The sequence below is a fragment of the Lonchura striata genome, chromosome 10, assembly GCF_050655825.1.
Source record: "Lonchura striata isolate lonStrDom1 chromosome 10, ASM5065582v1, whole genome shotgun sequence".
Taxonomy (NCBI): Eukaryota; Metazoa; Chordata; class Aves; order Passeriformes; family Estrildidae; genus Lonchura; species Lonchura striata.
In genome coordinates, this window is record NC_140712.1 from 24,849,496 (window position 1) to 24,864,160 (window position 14,665).

The 14,665-nt window shown below is 63.0% G+C and overlaps 1 protein-coding gene across 2 annotated transcripts in view; it reads right to left on the reverse strand.

Annotated features, from left to right (window-relative positions):
- RASGRF1 (Ras protein specific guanine nucleotide releasing factor 1) overlaps nt 1–14,665 on the reverse strand; it is a 28,247-nt gene that overhangs the window by 2,403 nt on the left and 11,179 nt on the right. The window contains exons 4-24 of one of the 2 annotated variants that reach the window (XM_077785977.2): nt 13,976–14,068; nt 13,012–13,265; nt 12,206–12,285; nt 11,666–11,859; nt 11,129–11,238; nt 10,354–10,472; nt 9,813–9,973; nt 8,943–9,006; nt 8,562–8,698; nt 8,233–8,315; nt 7,422–7,631; nt 6,737–7,107; nt 6,303–6,428; nt 6,025–6,195; nt 5,421–5,533; nt 4,799–4,911; nt 4,213–4,273; nt 2,413–2,516; nt 1,963–2,047; nt 1,334–1,531; nt 347–426 (exon numbers count right to left, since the gene is read on the reverse strand). In XM_077785977.2, the coding sequence (XP_077642103.1) occupies nt 347–426; nt 1,334–1,531; nt 1,963–2,047; nt 2,413–2,516; nt 4,213–4,273; nt 4,799–4,911; nt 5,421–5,533; nt 6,025–6,195; nt 6,303–6,428; nt 6,737–7,107; nt 7,422–7,631; nt 8,233–8,315; nt 8,562–8,698; nt 8,943–9,006; nt 9,813–9,973; nt 10,354–10,472; nt 11,129–11,238; nt 11,666–11,859; nt 12,206–12,285; nt 13,012–13,265; nt 13,976–14,068 (2,927 nt within the window). Of the gene's footprint in view, nt 1–346; nt 427–1,333; nt 1,532–1,962; nt 2,048–2,412; nt 2,517–4,212; nt 4,274–4,798; nt 4,912–5,420; nt 5,534–6,024; nt 6,196–6,302; nt 6,429–6,736; nt 7,108–7,421; nt 7,671–8,232; nt 8,316–8,561; nt 8,699–8,942; nt 9,007–9,812; nt 9,974–10,353; nt 10,473–11,128; nt 11,239–11,665; nt 11,860–12,205; nt 12,286–13,011; nt 13,266–13,975; nt 14,069–14,665 lie in introns of both variants that reach the window. The other variant, XM_077785976.2, reaches the window with a different exon arrangement.

Genomic DNA, 14,665 nt, shown 5'->3' on the forward strand with positions numbered 1-14,665 from the left:
TTCAGAAGCTTCCATGGACAACCTGGTCTAGTGGAAGGGGGTCTAGTGTATGGAACAAGGTGAGCTTTAAGGTCCCTTCCAAAGGAAACCATGCTGGGATTCGATGATTCTGTGATAGTGCTGGAGAAAATTGTTCTCTGGTGTCTGGCAGTGATTTTTGCCTTTGCAGTCCCTTTCATTCCTGTCTCCACATCTGCACAAAGGAGCAGCTGAGCTGGGGATCACTTTGCCAGCCACTGTGCTCCACAGGACAGCACTCTGAACGATTATGGGAGCAGAGCTCAGGTCCCGCCGCCCTGCAGGCCCCCAAACAGCCAGGGGAGGAGGAGAAGCGCCATTCACTCACTTTTTCAGTGCCTCCCTCAGGTTCTTGAACCTGCCCTCCGACGACACCAGCTTCTGGAGCTTATCAATGAGAGCCTTAGTCTGCAAGAAACCAGAATGCTGCTGGGTGGGGCCCTGGGAGAGCCCCTACGCCCTGCGGCCAGGGGCACAGAGCCACAGGGGCACTTCCAGCCCGCCCTGCCCAGGGCACCTCATCCCAGCAGCTGTTCCTGCCCTGGCTGTCACACCTGGCTGTGGGTGAGCAGGCTGTGCTCCCCCTGCCCCCTCTCTGCCCTCGCCAGCACCTGTTTTCATTCCGTTTTATCATTTTATAGTGACACTCCTGGCTGATGGGGGCCCACAGTGGTGCCAGCTCAGCTCCGTCTGGCTGTGCACCAGGCGGTGCCAGCTGCTCCTGCAGCACGTACCTCAAACAGGAACTCACCCTGCTCCCCCATGGTGGGTCCGTGGAGCCCAGAGGAGCAAGAGGAGCAGTTAAAGAGAGACTCTGTGTGTGCAGCTACAGGGGCTCTCGTGGACGGGTTCAACTGCACGTCTGGCTCGCAGGGTGGGGCCAGTGTCTTCTCACAGGTAACAAGTGACAGGACAAGGGGAAAGGAGTTGTGCCAGAAGAGATTTAGATTGGATTTAGGGAACATTTCTTAATGGCTGTCCAGCCCTGGCACAGCTGCCCGGGGCAGTGGTGGAGTCAGGGGAGGGATTATAAGATATGTGGAGGTGGCATTGGGGACACAGGTTAGTGGTGGCCTTGGCAGTGCCGAGGGAACAGTTGGACTTGCACGGTCTCAGAGAGCTTTTCTAACCCAAACAATCCTGTGATTCCATGACTAAACCCAACTCCAAGGCAGGGTCTGCCTGTCCACACACCACCTCCCTCCTGAGCACAACCTGAAACGCCTTTCTCCGTTTTCTAACTCTTCTGAAGGCGTCTCATCCTGCCCCACCACCACTGCAGCAGGGCCCTCCTCCCCGGGGGGGGCAGCCCTACCTGCTTGGAGACCTTGAGCCAGGTTTTCTTGAGGCGGAAGATGGCACTGCGGTTGAGGGAGGAGGTGATCTCCAGCACGGCGTTGTAGTTGTGCAGGCAGCGGCAGATGTCGGCCACCGCCACCCACTTCTCGATGGCGCTGACGCGCGCGTTGATCTCCTCGTTCCGGATGATCTCCGACGCGATCAGGTTGCTGACCTTGGGCAGGCACGGCCCCCAGACGGGCTTTAGCGTGGTTTGGGCGCTGCTCCGTGTGCCCCAGCCTCGCGGCAGCTTTTACATCTCCCGGTGCTGCGGCAGCCCCACGAGGAGCAGTGCAGCAGGAGATGCTCCACCTGCCCTGGCTCCCCGGGCAGGGAGGGCCCGTGGGACAAGGAGGGTCCGTGGGGCAGGGAGGGTCCGTGGGGCAGGGAGGGTCCGTGGGGCAGAGAGGGTCCGTGGGGCAGAGAGGGTCCGTGGGGCAGAGAGGGTCCGTGGGGCAGGCAGGGCCCATGGGTCAGGGAGCACCCATGGGGCAGGTGACCCTCCCACACCCCAGCCCTGGGGAAGGGGCTGAGCTGCCCCCCGTGCCCATCCCCCTGTGCCCATCCCCCTGTGCTCATCCCCCTGTGCCCCGCGGCTGCACCTACATCATTGAAGTGCTTTGTGTTCTTCATGATGTACGGAGTCCTCTCGTTCTTCTCCAGCTTCATCCAGCCTTGCCCAAAGAATTCTCTGCAAACCACAGTGCTCAGGTCAACTTTTATTTCCCAGTTTTGTGGGGTGTCCTAGCCCTGCAAGCTCCACTGAATCCACACAGGATGGAGATCCCAGGGTCTTTGTGCCCACACTGCTGGAAAGGGACCCTGTGGATATGGCTGAAGGTGTGATGGCTGTGGGAGGGTCTCCGTGAGCCGATTACCCTGGGACATCCCATAAAAGCAGAGAAGCCACAGGGCTCCAAAGCTGCACTTGGGCCGAGTGTGGGCTCCTGGCAAAGGCCAGGAAGGCTCTGCAGTCTCTGGGGTCAGCCCAGCCAGGCTGCCCGTGCGCCCCTGGCTGACCAGGGCCACCTTTCCTGACCCACGGGGATCACTCACTCGTAAGGGATCTTCTTGAAGACCAGGTGATCCAGCAGCGTCAGCTGCTCCGCGATCTCCAGGGCTGAATGGTTTTCAAAGGGCTCTGCCCTGACCCCCTCGGCCTGCGGGACAGAGCAGCAGTGGGGCTCAGAGGCAGGAGGGCACTGAGAACTCCCGCGTGCCAGGGACACAAGCACAAACCAGGCCTGGTTTTTCCCCAGCAGAGCTGGGTGTGCGGTGCTCCAGAGCCACCCCAGCCCACACCGCGCCCGTGCCGAGCTCCTGCCAGCCCGGAGAACCCCAGGGATTTAATCACGCAGAATTTGGGCTGTTTAATTAACAAAGCACCCAGGGATCCCAGCTGGAGCAGCGCTGCCCCTGCTCAGGAGGGGCAGGATGGCTTTGCCCAGGGATTTCCAGAAGAGCAGGGGGACAGGGATGAGCCCTGTGCCCACTGCCCGGCTCTGGCCAAGCAGCACTGCTGGCACAGGTGGGGCTCAGGGTGCCCCCACACGCAGCCACCCCAGGGGTGACAGCCAGAGCCAGAGGTCCAGGTGGCACGGACTCGGTGGCTGGTGGCTGTCCTCAAGCCATCAGAGAGATCATCACTGCGAGCAGTCCTTGGGCACAGCTCAGGGTCACCCAACACACCCCACAGCACCCTCCAACAGCGCTGGGACCGGGCTGCTGCCACTCCCCACCCCACCCCCTTCAGGGAAAAGATCAGCCACCACAAATAACAAACCCCAGCACTATCCTGCCCCAAAAAACCCCAAACAGCCCTGAGGACACGGAAGAACCCCGAGATCCACACACACAGGAAGAGCCCAGCACGCAGCAAGAGCCCCTCGCACAGTCCCTTGGGACAGAGGCTGTGCAAGCTCCAGCAGACAAACACCGTCTGGGCTCCCCCACAGCTCCGGGGCCTGGCGTGGCTGCAGGGGCACTTGGGGCTGCAGCAGTGGGGCACAGCCCACCAGAGCCCGGGGCAGGTGGCACCGGTGGCACCTGCGCAGGGCAGGGGCTGCGGGCAGCCCGGAGGTACCGGCACAGCGCAGCACCCGCTCATGGGGTGCACCCCAAACCCCAGGGCACCCCCTGACTGCAGGGTGCTGCTGCTCAGCCCGAGGGGCACAGCGGAGCCCTCGGGGCTCTGTTCTCTCCTCTTCAGAGGAAGTTTCCAGAACACACAGTTATGGGCAGCAGCTCAAACAAAGCCCAGGAGGAACTCTGCCCCTCCCAGAAGCCACCAGCAGAGCCAGGGGACAGAATCTCGGGTGTTGCAGGTGCTGCAGGCCAGTTTCAAGTGCCTCTTGTGTTCTGGGAACAGGTTTGGTCGGGTTTTTTCCAATGCAGAAGGGCACAGGTGCTCTGCAGCCACCCTGGGGTTCTAAACCCATGGCACATTCCCGGGGCTCTCTCTCCAGGGTGCAGCAGTGATGCTGGCTGAGCCAGAGCCCCTCACTTGGAACTGGAACAGGTCTGGGGACACGGAGGACACGATGGGAGCCCCTGGGGCTTTCCCATGTCCCTGCACCGGCACAGGCAGCAGCAGGCAGGTGTCTCCGTGCCCTCTCCAGCCATTCTCTGGCTGCAGGGGAGCAATCTGCCTGTGGGCTGCTTGGTGCTGCCTCTGCCCGTAACAGATCCAGCTGTGCTCACAGCTGGCCCCTCCCCAGAAAGCCTTTCCTGCTCTGCAGCTGCACCCCTGGCACTGGGCTTGGAGCTCACTCCTCCCTGAGCGAGCGCCAGGACCTTTGGCTGCTCCCCTTCGGCCACCCCGAGGAGCGGGGCAGGCGGCAGGGGAGGAGTATTTACCATCTGCACAACCTCCTCCAGGCTGATCTGGTTGTCTCCTGGATCCTCCTGTGTCAAGGTCCTGTGGCACGGAAAGACAGGGTTAGTGCAGCCGGGACAGCACCAGAGCCACACCGCTGGCACCAGGCAGCGTGGCCCCGGGCACCTGCACGGCACTCAGCCCGCGTTTCAGGAGACCACTCCGGTCCCATTTCTCATTTCAAAGGGAAAAGCACTCCTTAGCCGAGGCCACACGGCCCCACCGGTGTCACCGCTGCTGCAGGACGAGCGTCCTGCCCTCAGCACGGGGTGGGCACACCCTGAGTGCCAGAGCCGCCCTCTCAGCGCAGCCCCGGAGCCACGGTGCCACCCAGGGCGGGCAGCAGCCAGGGCCAGCCCCCTCTGGGCCAACGCTGACCCTCAAGGGGTCACACCACCGCGTCCTGAGGCTGCGTGCAGCCAGCACCACCCAGCCTCCTCCTCATCTTCCTCCCCGGCCGCTCCCAGCCCAGCAGTCCCTGCCGTGCTCCCAGGTGAGAGCAGGAGCAGCCAGCAGCTGGCAGTGCCAGGAGAAGCCTGACAGAAGCTCCTGCCCACAGCCCTTCACCTGATGATGTTGGCGGCCGCTTTCCTCTCCTGTGTCAGGAGCTCGGGGTCGTGGATGACCTCCTCCAGAAAAGCGATCACCCGGAACTTCAGCTCCTCGTTGGTCTCGAAGTCCTGCCAAGCCAGCACAGCCCTGGCATTACTGTGCTGGGAGCGACTCTGATGCCAGCAGAGCTGCTTCCTTCCCGCCTGGGAAAGGGGCTGCCTCTTCCCGGCAAAATCCCAGCCCGGGTGGGCAGCAGGCTCACTCGGTTCCATGGCAGCAGCACCAGCAGGCCTGGGAGACTGTGTGCTCCCAGTGACAACCAGCACGGCACCCATCACAGCGCAGGAGACACAGGACAGCAGGGACAGCTCCCCGTGCCCGAGCCCTGAGCCCTGAGCCCAGCCTGGGCATCCCAGCAGGCACCAGACCCAGATTCCCCCTGCTCTGCACGCGGCCAGGGGGAGGTGGCAGGCCCAGCTGTGCGAACACGGGATGTGACCCCAGCTCCCGCTCCTCGCCGTCCGCGCTCCACGGCAGCCCCAGCGCCCGGCCGCCCTCTCAGCGGACGTGGCAGAGCTGCCAGCACGCAGCGAGCTGGCTGCCAGGGCAGGGAGCGGGGGAAGGAGGCGCTGCCCACCTGGGAGTGTTTGGACACCCAGTGCCGCAGCACGTTGAGCACGCGGTTGGTGGCCGCTCTCCGGATCACAAACTCCTTGTCCCCGTTCCGCTGGTCCGTCGGGAAGCCTGAAACTGCCAGCGGGCCCTTAGCACGGCACAGCTCCCCAGGAAGGGCTCACGGCCGCTCCGGGGCTGCCAGAGGAGCACCCCCGTCCCTGAGCTGCTGTGTCAGGGGGCAGCGGGACACCCGGGGCCCCGGGACCCACACAGTCTGGGGCAGGGAAATGCTCAGGATCCCAGGACACAGCCTGGGACAGGGAAATGCCCAGGCTCCCCCCAGGACACAGCCCTGGGGCAGGGCCATGCCCAGGCTCCCTCCAGGACACAGCCCTGGGGCAGGGCCATGCCCAGGCTCCCCCCAGGACACAGCCCTGGGGCAGGGCCATGCCCAGGCTCCCCCCAGGACACAGCCCTGGGACAGGGCCATACCCAGATTCCCAGGACACAGCCCGGAGCTCTGGGCTCTGGGGTCCCCCAGCACGGCTCTTCCTGGCCAGGGTGAGCCCGCAGGGAAACCTCTCTGGTGGCACGGACACCCCTCAGGCAGCCCCTCGGGCAGGTACCTGCGCTGGCCAGGGACATCCTGCGGTACTTCTCCTTGGTGGGGGTGCCCTCGTTGGCCCCCGCCGTGGCGATGGCGAAGGCGGAGGTGGCGGACAGGGCGCTGCGGGTGCTGTCCAGGTCCCGGCAGGACGTCATGACCATGCCGTTGTTGTAGGAGAACAGCGAGAAATCTGCGGGAGAAGAAATCCAACTTCCCTGTGGGCGCCGCCGCTGCCCAGACAGGGCCCCACACGTGCCAGCCCCCGGGTACATGGAACCCCTGGACCTCACTCGTTACCTGATGAATTTTTGCACTTGATGGACTTGGGAGTCGTTGGAGATTTCGTGGGGGAAGCTTCAGCTTCTGCTTCATCGCTGTGGTTGGGATCCGTGTCCGACTCTTCTCTGACAGACACCTCTGAGCCTGGGAGGAGCAGGGACCCCCTTTACCCCCGCTGCACACAAATGCTGCCACCTTTGTGTTCTCCCTCCTTTTCCTCAGGTCTGGCCCACTGCAGCTGGGGTGCAGCCACCGTGTATGGGGAGGTACAGAGTTCTGCGGGGTACTTTGGAGCAGGTTTTTTCCTTGAGGTGGGGGCGTGGTTTGGGTGGTTTTTTGGTTTTGTTATTAAAAAATTACTGGGTTTTCAGGAGGCAGGAGTTCTCTGTGCGTGCACCTACACCAGCCCCTCTGTGCCAGAGCCCCCCATGCCCAGACCCACAGGGACTCACTTGGCTTGCCTGGCAGGGACTCCTCTTGCTTTTCCGAGGCCGCTTCTCCTTCGTCCGGGATCTTATTGGGATAGCTGCTGGACACGTACAGCTTGTTGATGTCCAGAGTGGTCTTGCTGAAGGGGGCCATGGAGGAGTAGACGCCGGCGTAGCCGTTGGAGGAGCAGCTCAGCGCCGCCAGGTCCAGCGCCTTGCCCCCCGTGATGATGGGGATGTTGAGGGACAGCTTCCTGCGGCGGCTGGGCGACGACGACTTGCTGAGGGACAGCGGCGGCGGCGACGAGAACTTGCGGTTGGCTCTGGGGGACTTGGGGGGCTCCCCGTAGAGCAGCTTGTTGTTCTGGCTGTTTGCAAACAGGAGCTCCAGGGACCTTGCAGGGACGGGGAGAGGCTGAGCTGGCACCTGCCCTGCCCAGGAGGGGCTGGGGACCCTCCTGTGGCACTGGGACCCCAGGGTGTCCCCCCAAGGCACAGCAGAGCCAACGTGAGCCCCACCACCCCGCGGGCAGCACTTGGCCCTCCCAGGAGTGGGGACACCCACGGAGCCTGGATTGATCTCCTTCCCCGGTCTGGGGGTATCACAGCTCACAAGGGTGGCACCAGGGACAGTCCCAGGGTGGCACCGGGGACAATCCCAGGGTGGCACCAGAGACAGGACAGGTCCCTGGCAGCACTGCAGCCTCACCGTGCAGGGATGGCACTGATGGGCTTCTTGTAGATGGTGATGAGCTTGTCGAGGACGACGAGGGCGGTGGTGAAGACGCGGTAGGAGTGCAGGAAGGTGTTGAGGAAGTCGATGCTCAGGAAGCGCAGGTCCGTCAGCCTCTCCAGCAGCCGCTCCACACTGGCATAGCGGATCTGCAGGACCTTGCAGGAATTCATCGTTTTACTGAACCTAATGTCAACATCATCACAATACAAGCTGGCATCAGACCTGCAGAGAAACAAGATATCCGTGGTTCCAGCCTGGAACGAAACCAAGAGGCCATGGGCAGCGGTGCAGGAAGGAGCCCTGTTCCTATGGGTGACCCCATGGAAAAGGTGGGAAAACCCAGAAATCCACACCCTGGAATGGGCTCCTGGAATGGGTGGAGGGCTCAGCAGGCAGCGGGATGTGGTTGGGCCATCCCTGGGTGCACACAAGCCAAGCCCCCTCCGTGCCTGGCAGCAGGGAATGGGGCAGGAACACCCCGTGCTGCCCCAATCCCCCAGCTGGGAACAGCCCCTGTCATCCCACACCCCAGAACCTACAGGGACCCATGCTCCTCCTTTTACCCCCACTTTTACCCCCTCTTTCCTATTGTTGTTTTCCTCTGAACTCTCCCCTTTGGCATTCCCGCCTCCGCAGCACACCAGATCCCTCAGCAGCTAATGAACGCTGCTAATCGCCGCCCTGGGACAGCCCCTGGAGCACAGGTGAGGTGCCAGGGAGGTGCCGGTGGTCCCGAGGCTCCTGGCTGCCGCAGGAGCTGCGTCCCGGCCCCCTCCACACTCACTTGATCATCTGGGGCACGGTGACCTTGGAGTTCTCCTCGAAGGCGTTCATCATCAGGCCGTTGCAGCGGATGTTGTCCACGCACTGCCAGAGACACGGGTGGCAGTGGAGGCAGTCAGGGCCGGGCTCCCCGAGCAGCCCCATGCCCGCAGGCTGGCGGTGCCCTCACCCAGGGGCGCCCGGGGAGCTCCCGGGCACAAACCCAGGCACAGGGCGGGCGCACGGCAAGCCGGCGTTACCTGCGTGCCCAAAGCGGCGCCACGGCCCAGCGGGGACCCCGCGGCAGCTCCTCGAGCCGAGAGCTCCGCACCCCTCCCTGCTGGGCCCTACCTGGCTGATGTCGCTGGTCCACGCAGCCTTCTCCTGCCTGGACGAGGCCACGAGGATAACGGTGAAAGATGAGGAATCTTTCGGCTCCACCACGATTTTGAAGTCAAGGTGGTCAATGTCTTGTCCTGATGATTTTGCTTTGGAACAGAAAAACCCCACACAGTGGTTGGGAACGCCTTTCCCATCCCCTCCCTCCCAGCCAGGTTTCAAGGAGGGTTTATTCAGGTTGTTGTGGGATGTCGGCTGCCCCAGGAAGGTCAGGTGTAAGCATGGGTCTGCTTGGGTCGCAGTAAATAATTCATCTAATTAAACTCAATCGCGGATTCCTGGAATCTATTGGCACCTGAATGTGACCCCTCACCACCCCGCCCCAGCACCTACCGTCCTCGTCGGTGCTCTCGGGCTCCTCCACCAGCGTGCAGTCGATGAGGGAGATGACGCCGTTCTGCAGGGACAGGGGGGGCTCGGACCAAGGGGACAGGGCTGGGCATCCCCCGGCCCCCAGCGCAGCCCCACCCCGCCGGGCAGCAGGGCTCAGCAGCGGGACCCTCCCGGGGCTGCCCCTCCATCCTGTCCCCACCCCAGGGCTGGGGGCAGCTCCATGTCCCAGGGCACAGCCCAGGGGAGGGGGACCCCCGCAGCGCCTGCTCTCACTGGGAAAAAAGACCTGTGTCTGCTGGGATCTCTGCGTTTTCCTTGTCAAATTGATCAACTAATTGGTTTATAAATTATTTAATAGGAGCTTTAAATTTAATTTTCCCAAAGTCTGTTGTTGCAATTATCAGCTCTTTGCCACGGACTGTAATTCTTCAAACTGATAATTTAATGCCAGTAACAAGCAATTTCTGTAAGATTCTTGCTCAATTAACTGCCAAACTTCCCCAAATAAACACAGGCACCCAGGGAGCAACCCGAGGAGCCGGGAGTGCTACAGAGAGCCCGGGCTGTGATTCCAGCTTCTTCCAGAACGGACTGTCAACCTTTCTGCTGCAAATCAGGGTGAATTCTTTTATCAAGATCGTGTCGTTTCTCATCTCCCCCGTGACTCAGCTCTGACAAGGACCACGTGAAATAAATGCAGGTGGCCGCAGGCTCCCAGCCCAGCTGCCCTGGGGCTGTGCCAGGGCAGGCCCAGGTGGTCCCTGGACCCCTCTGTCGCCAAGAGCCCGGCCAGCTCGGGCCACAGCTGGGCCACAGCTGGGCCACAGCTGGGCAGGGAGCAGCAGCAGCCCCCAGCCCTCGGCCTCTCACCTTGGTGAGGTGCAGCTTGCCCCCGGAGCCGCGGGTGCAGATGATGAGGTGCTTGGAGAAGAGGAAGCACTGGCGCTCGCCCTCCTTCCTGAGCGACAGCGAGCCCAGCCGGCCGCGCGTGATCTTCCCCTTCTCCGACATGGGCACCTGGATCAGGGAGCCTGCGGGAGCGCGCCGTCAGCCCCGCGGGGCACGGGGCCCTGCCCAGGGCTGCCACCCGCCCCGGGTCACGGCCACCCAGAGCCCCCCTGCCCCCAGCCCCGGGCGCTGCTGCGGGACCGGAGCTCAGCGAGTCCTGCTGCCTCCTGGCCGAGCGTCCCCGATGGCCAAGGTGCACCCCACGGCGCCACGTGGGACAGGGCAGCCACAAAACTGCCCAGGAGTACCCGAGCTGCCCGAAGCTGATGTGCCTCCGGTCAGTGAAAGCTCAGAACTGAGTTATACGTTTAAATTCCGCAGGCCAGCAGAGCACACAGGCCAGGGCCAGGGCCACGGGCTCACGTTCAGCACGGAGGGGAGGGACGCTGGCAGTGACACAGACCTTGTCTGACGAAGGTCTGGCTGGTGTCCAGCAGGATCTCGCAGCCCTCGATGATCATCCTCTCTATTGCCAGGTTTTTCCGAATGTTTTCGGTCTCGCTCACTTCATCATGCATTATCCTGAAGGATGGAGAGGAGAAAATCACAGCTGGGGTGGGATCTGCACAGGTTTTCCCAACCCCTTTGCACATATGGCAGTGCTGCAGCAGGTGAAACCAAAACTGAAGGAACATCAAGGGAATTGCAGCAGGGTGCACCCAGACAGAGCCAGGAGCTCCAGAGGTGGCCTGTACCTCTGCCCAGACCTGACAAATACCCTCCAGGCTGATAAATACTGAAATGTGAGTGCTTGGAACTCACAACATTCAGATTCGGGGCAGACGGAGCCCCCATCGCCAGCCCCCTCTGGTATCCCTGCTCCTCGGGGAGTGGGAAAAGGGATGGAAACTCTTTACAGAACTGAAAGTGCGCGGGTGGGTTTGGCACAGACATCCAGAACACTCCAGTCCATGGGCTGGGGAGGAAGAGGATAAAAAGCAGGGAATTATGGCCCATTCCCAAGTGCTCATGTGGAGATCTCGGAGGCACTCGGTGCCTTCCCACGGGGCAGCCCCACCAGTCCTGCCAGCCCTGAACAGAGGACAGAACCAGACACTCAGAGCCACCCAGTCCTCCAAAGCTCTCATTTCATTGTCCAGGAGCCCTGGGAAACACTGCCCCTGGCCAGAGCAGCCAGGACCCATCCCACAGCCCAGGGATGGATCAGCAGCTCTCACCTGGACAGCTCTTCCAGCTTGGACTTGGCATAATCCAGGCTGTTCCTCTCCACGTGTTCATGGGGCGTGTGAGCCAGCAGCTCGTGCAGGGTCAGGATGTACCTGGGGATCTGCAGCACGAGGGAGAGAGCAGAGGTCAGCAGGGGCACTGGGGACAGCAGGGGCCCACCCGGGGCTGCTGCTGCCATGGCTGGGGACATCCTGGCCAGAGACATCCTGGCCAGGGACTCCCTGACTGAGCAGTCAAAGCTCCTTGTGCCAAAGCTGCATGAGGAGGGGGAGCACGGTGGGGCTGTGCCCAGGACCCTGCTCTTCCCAGTCCCAGAGGCGTGGGATAACTGGGGAGTCAGCAGCACCCGGAGTCCTCCCGTAGTGGTGGCCCCAGCAGGCCCAGGAGCCGTGTGGGACCACGGGGTCCACCCCAGGCACCCTCACCCCGGCTCTGCCTCCCAGCATACAACGCCAGCTCTGGGGATGGGGTTTGCACCGTGTGTCCCATGGCCCCACATCCCTGGGGCAGCCTGGCTGCAGCGGTACCTGGAACATGGGGTAGGTGAGGAAGGTCTCCAGGGTCCTCTCCTCGCAGTCAGGCTTGGCCTCGTAGTGCTTGAGCAGCTTGTCGAAGTCGCGGTTCTGCTTGCAGTGGGCCAGGATCTGCAGGCTGTACTGGTGGTTCCGCACAAACTCCTGGTAGATGTTCAGCATGGGCAGCAGGATGTCGAACAGGTCGGCTGCGGGCAGGGCAGGGCGTGGGTGGGGTGCTCCAGCCCCTCCTGGGAGCCCACCCAGAGCCACCCCGAGGCCTCCAGCTCCCCGTGCCCCCAGCTCTGCCCAGCGAGAGCTCAGGAGGGCCTGGGGGGCACAGGGATGCTCTGCAGCACCAGCCTCCAGTCCCACCCCCCTGCAGCAGCAGGAGCAACAGAATTTGGTCACTCTGGGGTCTGTGCTCTGTGGCTGATGTGACCAAGCAAGGACATGGTGTGCAGCGTGTTTTGCTGCTGGTTGGCAAGAGCCCGTGGAGCTGCAGAAGAAGGAGCAGCAGCAGCAGGAGGAGGAGGAGGAGGCAGCAGCACTCACCCAGCACCAGCGTGGGCCAGCTGGAGATCCGCGCCTTCAGGCCTTGGTAGAAAATTTGGTGCAAAAACATGATCGTTTCGCTGGAAGAGGAACCAAGAGAGGACTAAGCCACACCAAGAACAGACAGAGAACGAGAGGTGAGTGAGGAGGAATTGGAGAAAATCCCGGCCCAGGGGGAGCAGGGCAGCCCTGGGGCTGGTGGGGGCAGCTGCTCGAGTGGTGCAGGGGGTGCCTGGAGGTGCAGGAGCGATGGAGCCGCTGCCAGCTCCAGGGAGGGCAGCGGCTGTCCGGAGCTCTGGGACACCACAGAGCTCTGGGACACCGCAGAGCTCCGGGACACCGCAGAGCTCTGGGACACTGCAGAGCTGCTGGGACACCGCAGAGCTCCGGGACACCACAGAGCTCTGGGACACCGCAGAGCTCCAGGACACCACAGAGCTCCGGGACACCACAGAGCTCCGGGACACCGCAGAGCTGCGGGACACCACAGAGCTCCGGGACACTGCAGAGCTCTGGGACACCGCAGAGCTCCGGGACACCACAGAGCTCCGGGACACTGCAGAGCTCTGGGACACCGCAGAGCTGCTGGGACACCGCAGAGCTCCGGGACACCACAGAGCTCCGGGACACCGCAGAGCTGCTGGGACACCACAGAGCTCCGGGACACCACAGAGCTCCAGGACACCGCAGAGCTCCAGGACACCACAGAGCTCCGGGACACCACAGAGCTCTGGGACACCACAGAGCTCTGGGACACCACAGAGCTCTGGGACACCACAGAGCTCCAGGGCCAGGACGGAGCTCACCTGTTGAGGAAAATGCTGCTGACGTCGTCGTGGGTGATGGGCGGCTTCTTGGAGCTGGCGGCCATCCGCAGCGGCCGCAGGAAGTTGTTGACGAGGATGTGGAGCTGCTGGACGTACTCGGCCTCGGCCTCCAGCATGCTGAACACCACCTGGTTCCTCTTGCGCATGCTGTCTGCGTGGGGGGACCTGATGTAGTCCTGAATGATGGTCTTCCACTTCCTCCGGCACAGCCAGCCCCGCAGGAAGCTCTGCACCTGCGGGAGCAGCGCCGGGCTTACGGACAGGGCTGGGGCCGGGCAGGGACCCTCGCTTGGCACAGCCCAGCCGGGAGGGCCCTGGCTCTGTACCCAGGCGTGCGAGTGCTGCTGCCCTCCCTGGTGCTGCTCTGAACCCTGCGGGCTGGGGATCCAGCAGCTCATTCCAACCCTGGCACAGGCTGCCCACGGCAGCCGTGGCTGCCCCATCCCTGAAGAACTCCGGGAAGGTTGGATGGGGCTCGGAGCAGCCTGGGACAGTGCAAGGTGTGCCAGCCCACGGCAGGGGGTGGAAGGAGATGGGGTTTCGGATCCCTCCCTCGTGCAGCTGGGCACCTGCAGCACGTCCTGCTCCGTGCCCAGCGCCCCGGCCCCAGGACAGGCATGCCCAGGGATGCCAGCAGCTGGGCTGCTGCTCCCCGTGAGAATGCTGCCGGGGCGATGGCTTCTCCTTGGCACAACAAAAGCTGTGACAGCCGTGGGAACAGAGGTCAGAGGGGCTGGAGGTGCAGGAGCCAGCACTGGCCAGGACGCCTCGTGCTCCTGGCAGTGCTGGGAGTGCCCTGCCAACAGACGGGCTCCCGCCGGGGCAGAACACACTTTCCTCCTAAAAACCTTGCTGGCAGAACCACTGACACCTCCTTCAGCCCCCAGGGAGCGCGGCTGCCGTGCCCGCTGGGCCCCGGGTGCCAACCCTCACCACCACCCACCTTCTTGATCTTCTTGATGTCGCTGTCGTCGTCGCTGGGCGCGCTGCCCTGGCTGGCCTGGATGCGCTCGTGGTCCTTGAGCAGGGAGGCGATCTGGGGGCACAGGGGTGAGCAGCTGCCCGCACTGCCCGGGGGCATCCCGGGGCATCCCAGGGACCAAGGGCATCCCAGGGGTATCCCAGGGCCCGAGGGCATCCCGGGCTGCCGCTGTGCCAGGAAACAGCGCGAGCCTCTGGGTTAATGGCAGGCACAGGCACACGTTGTGCTGCTCTGTCCTAACGGTGTCACAGGCTCACCGAGTGCTTCAGGCTGGAAACGCCCTCTGAGATCATCAAATCCACCCGATCACAGCACTGCCACTGACCCACCACTGTCCCCAAGTGCCACATCCACAGGGCTTTCAAACCCCTGCAGGGGTGCGGACTCAGGAGGAGCTGTCGGGGCTCCTGAGCTGCCACCGACTCCTCGGAGCCTCTGAGCCCTGCCAGGACTGGCACCTGGAAATCCCGATGGGTGCCCAATGCAAACCCCATCCCCGTTTCCCAAAAAAAGCCTTCGCAGCAACTCAGTGAACTCAGCTCGGACAAAAAATGGCAGAAAACTCTTGAGCATTTGGGCCCCGAACGCAGGCGGGAGCAGCCCCGCACACGAGGGACCGGAGCCATCGCTCCGGCTTTGCTCTCCCTGCTC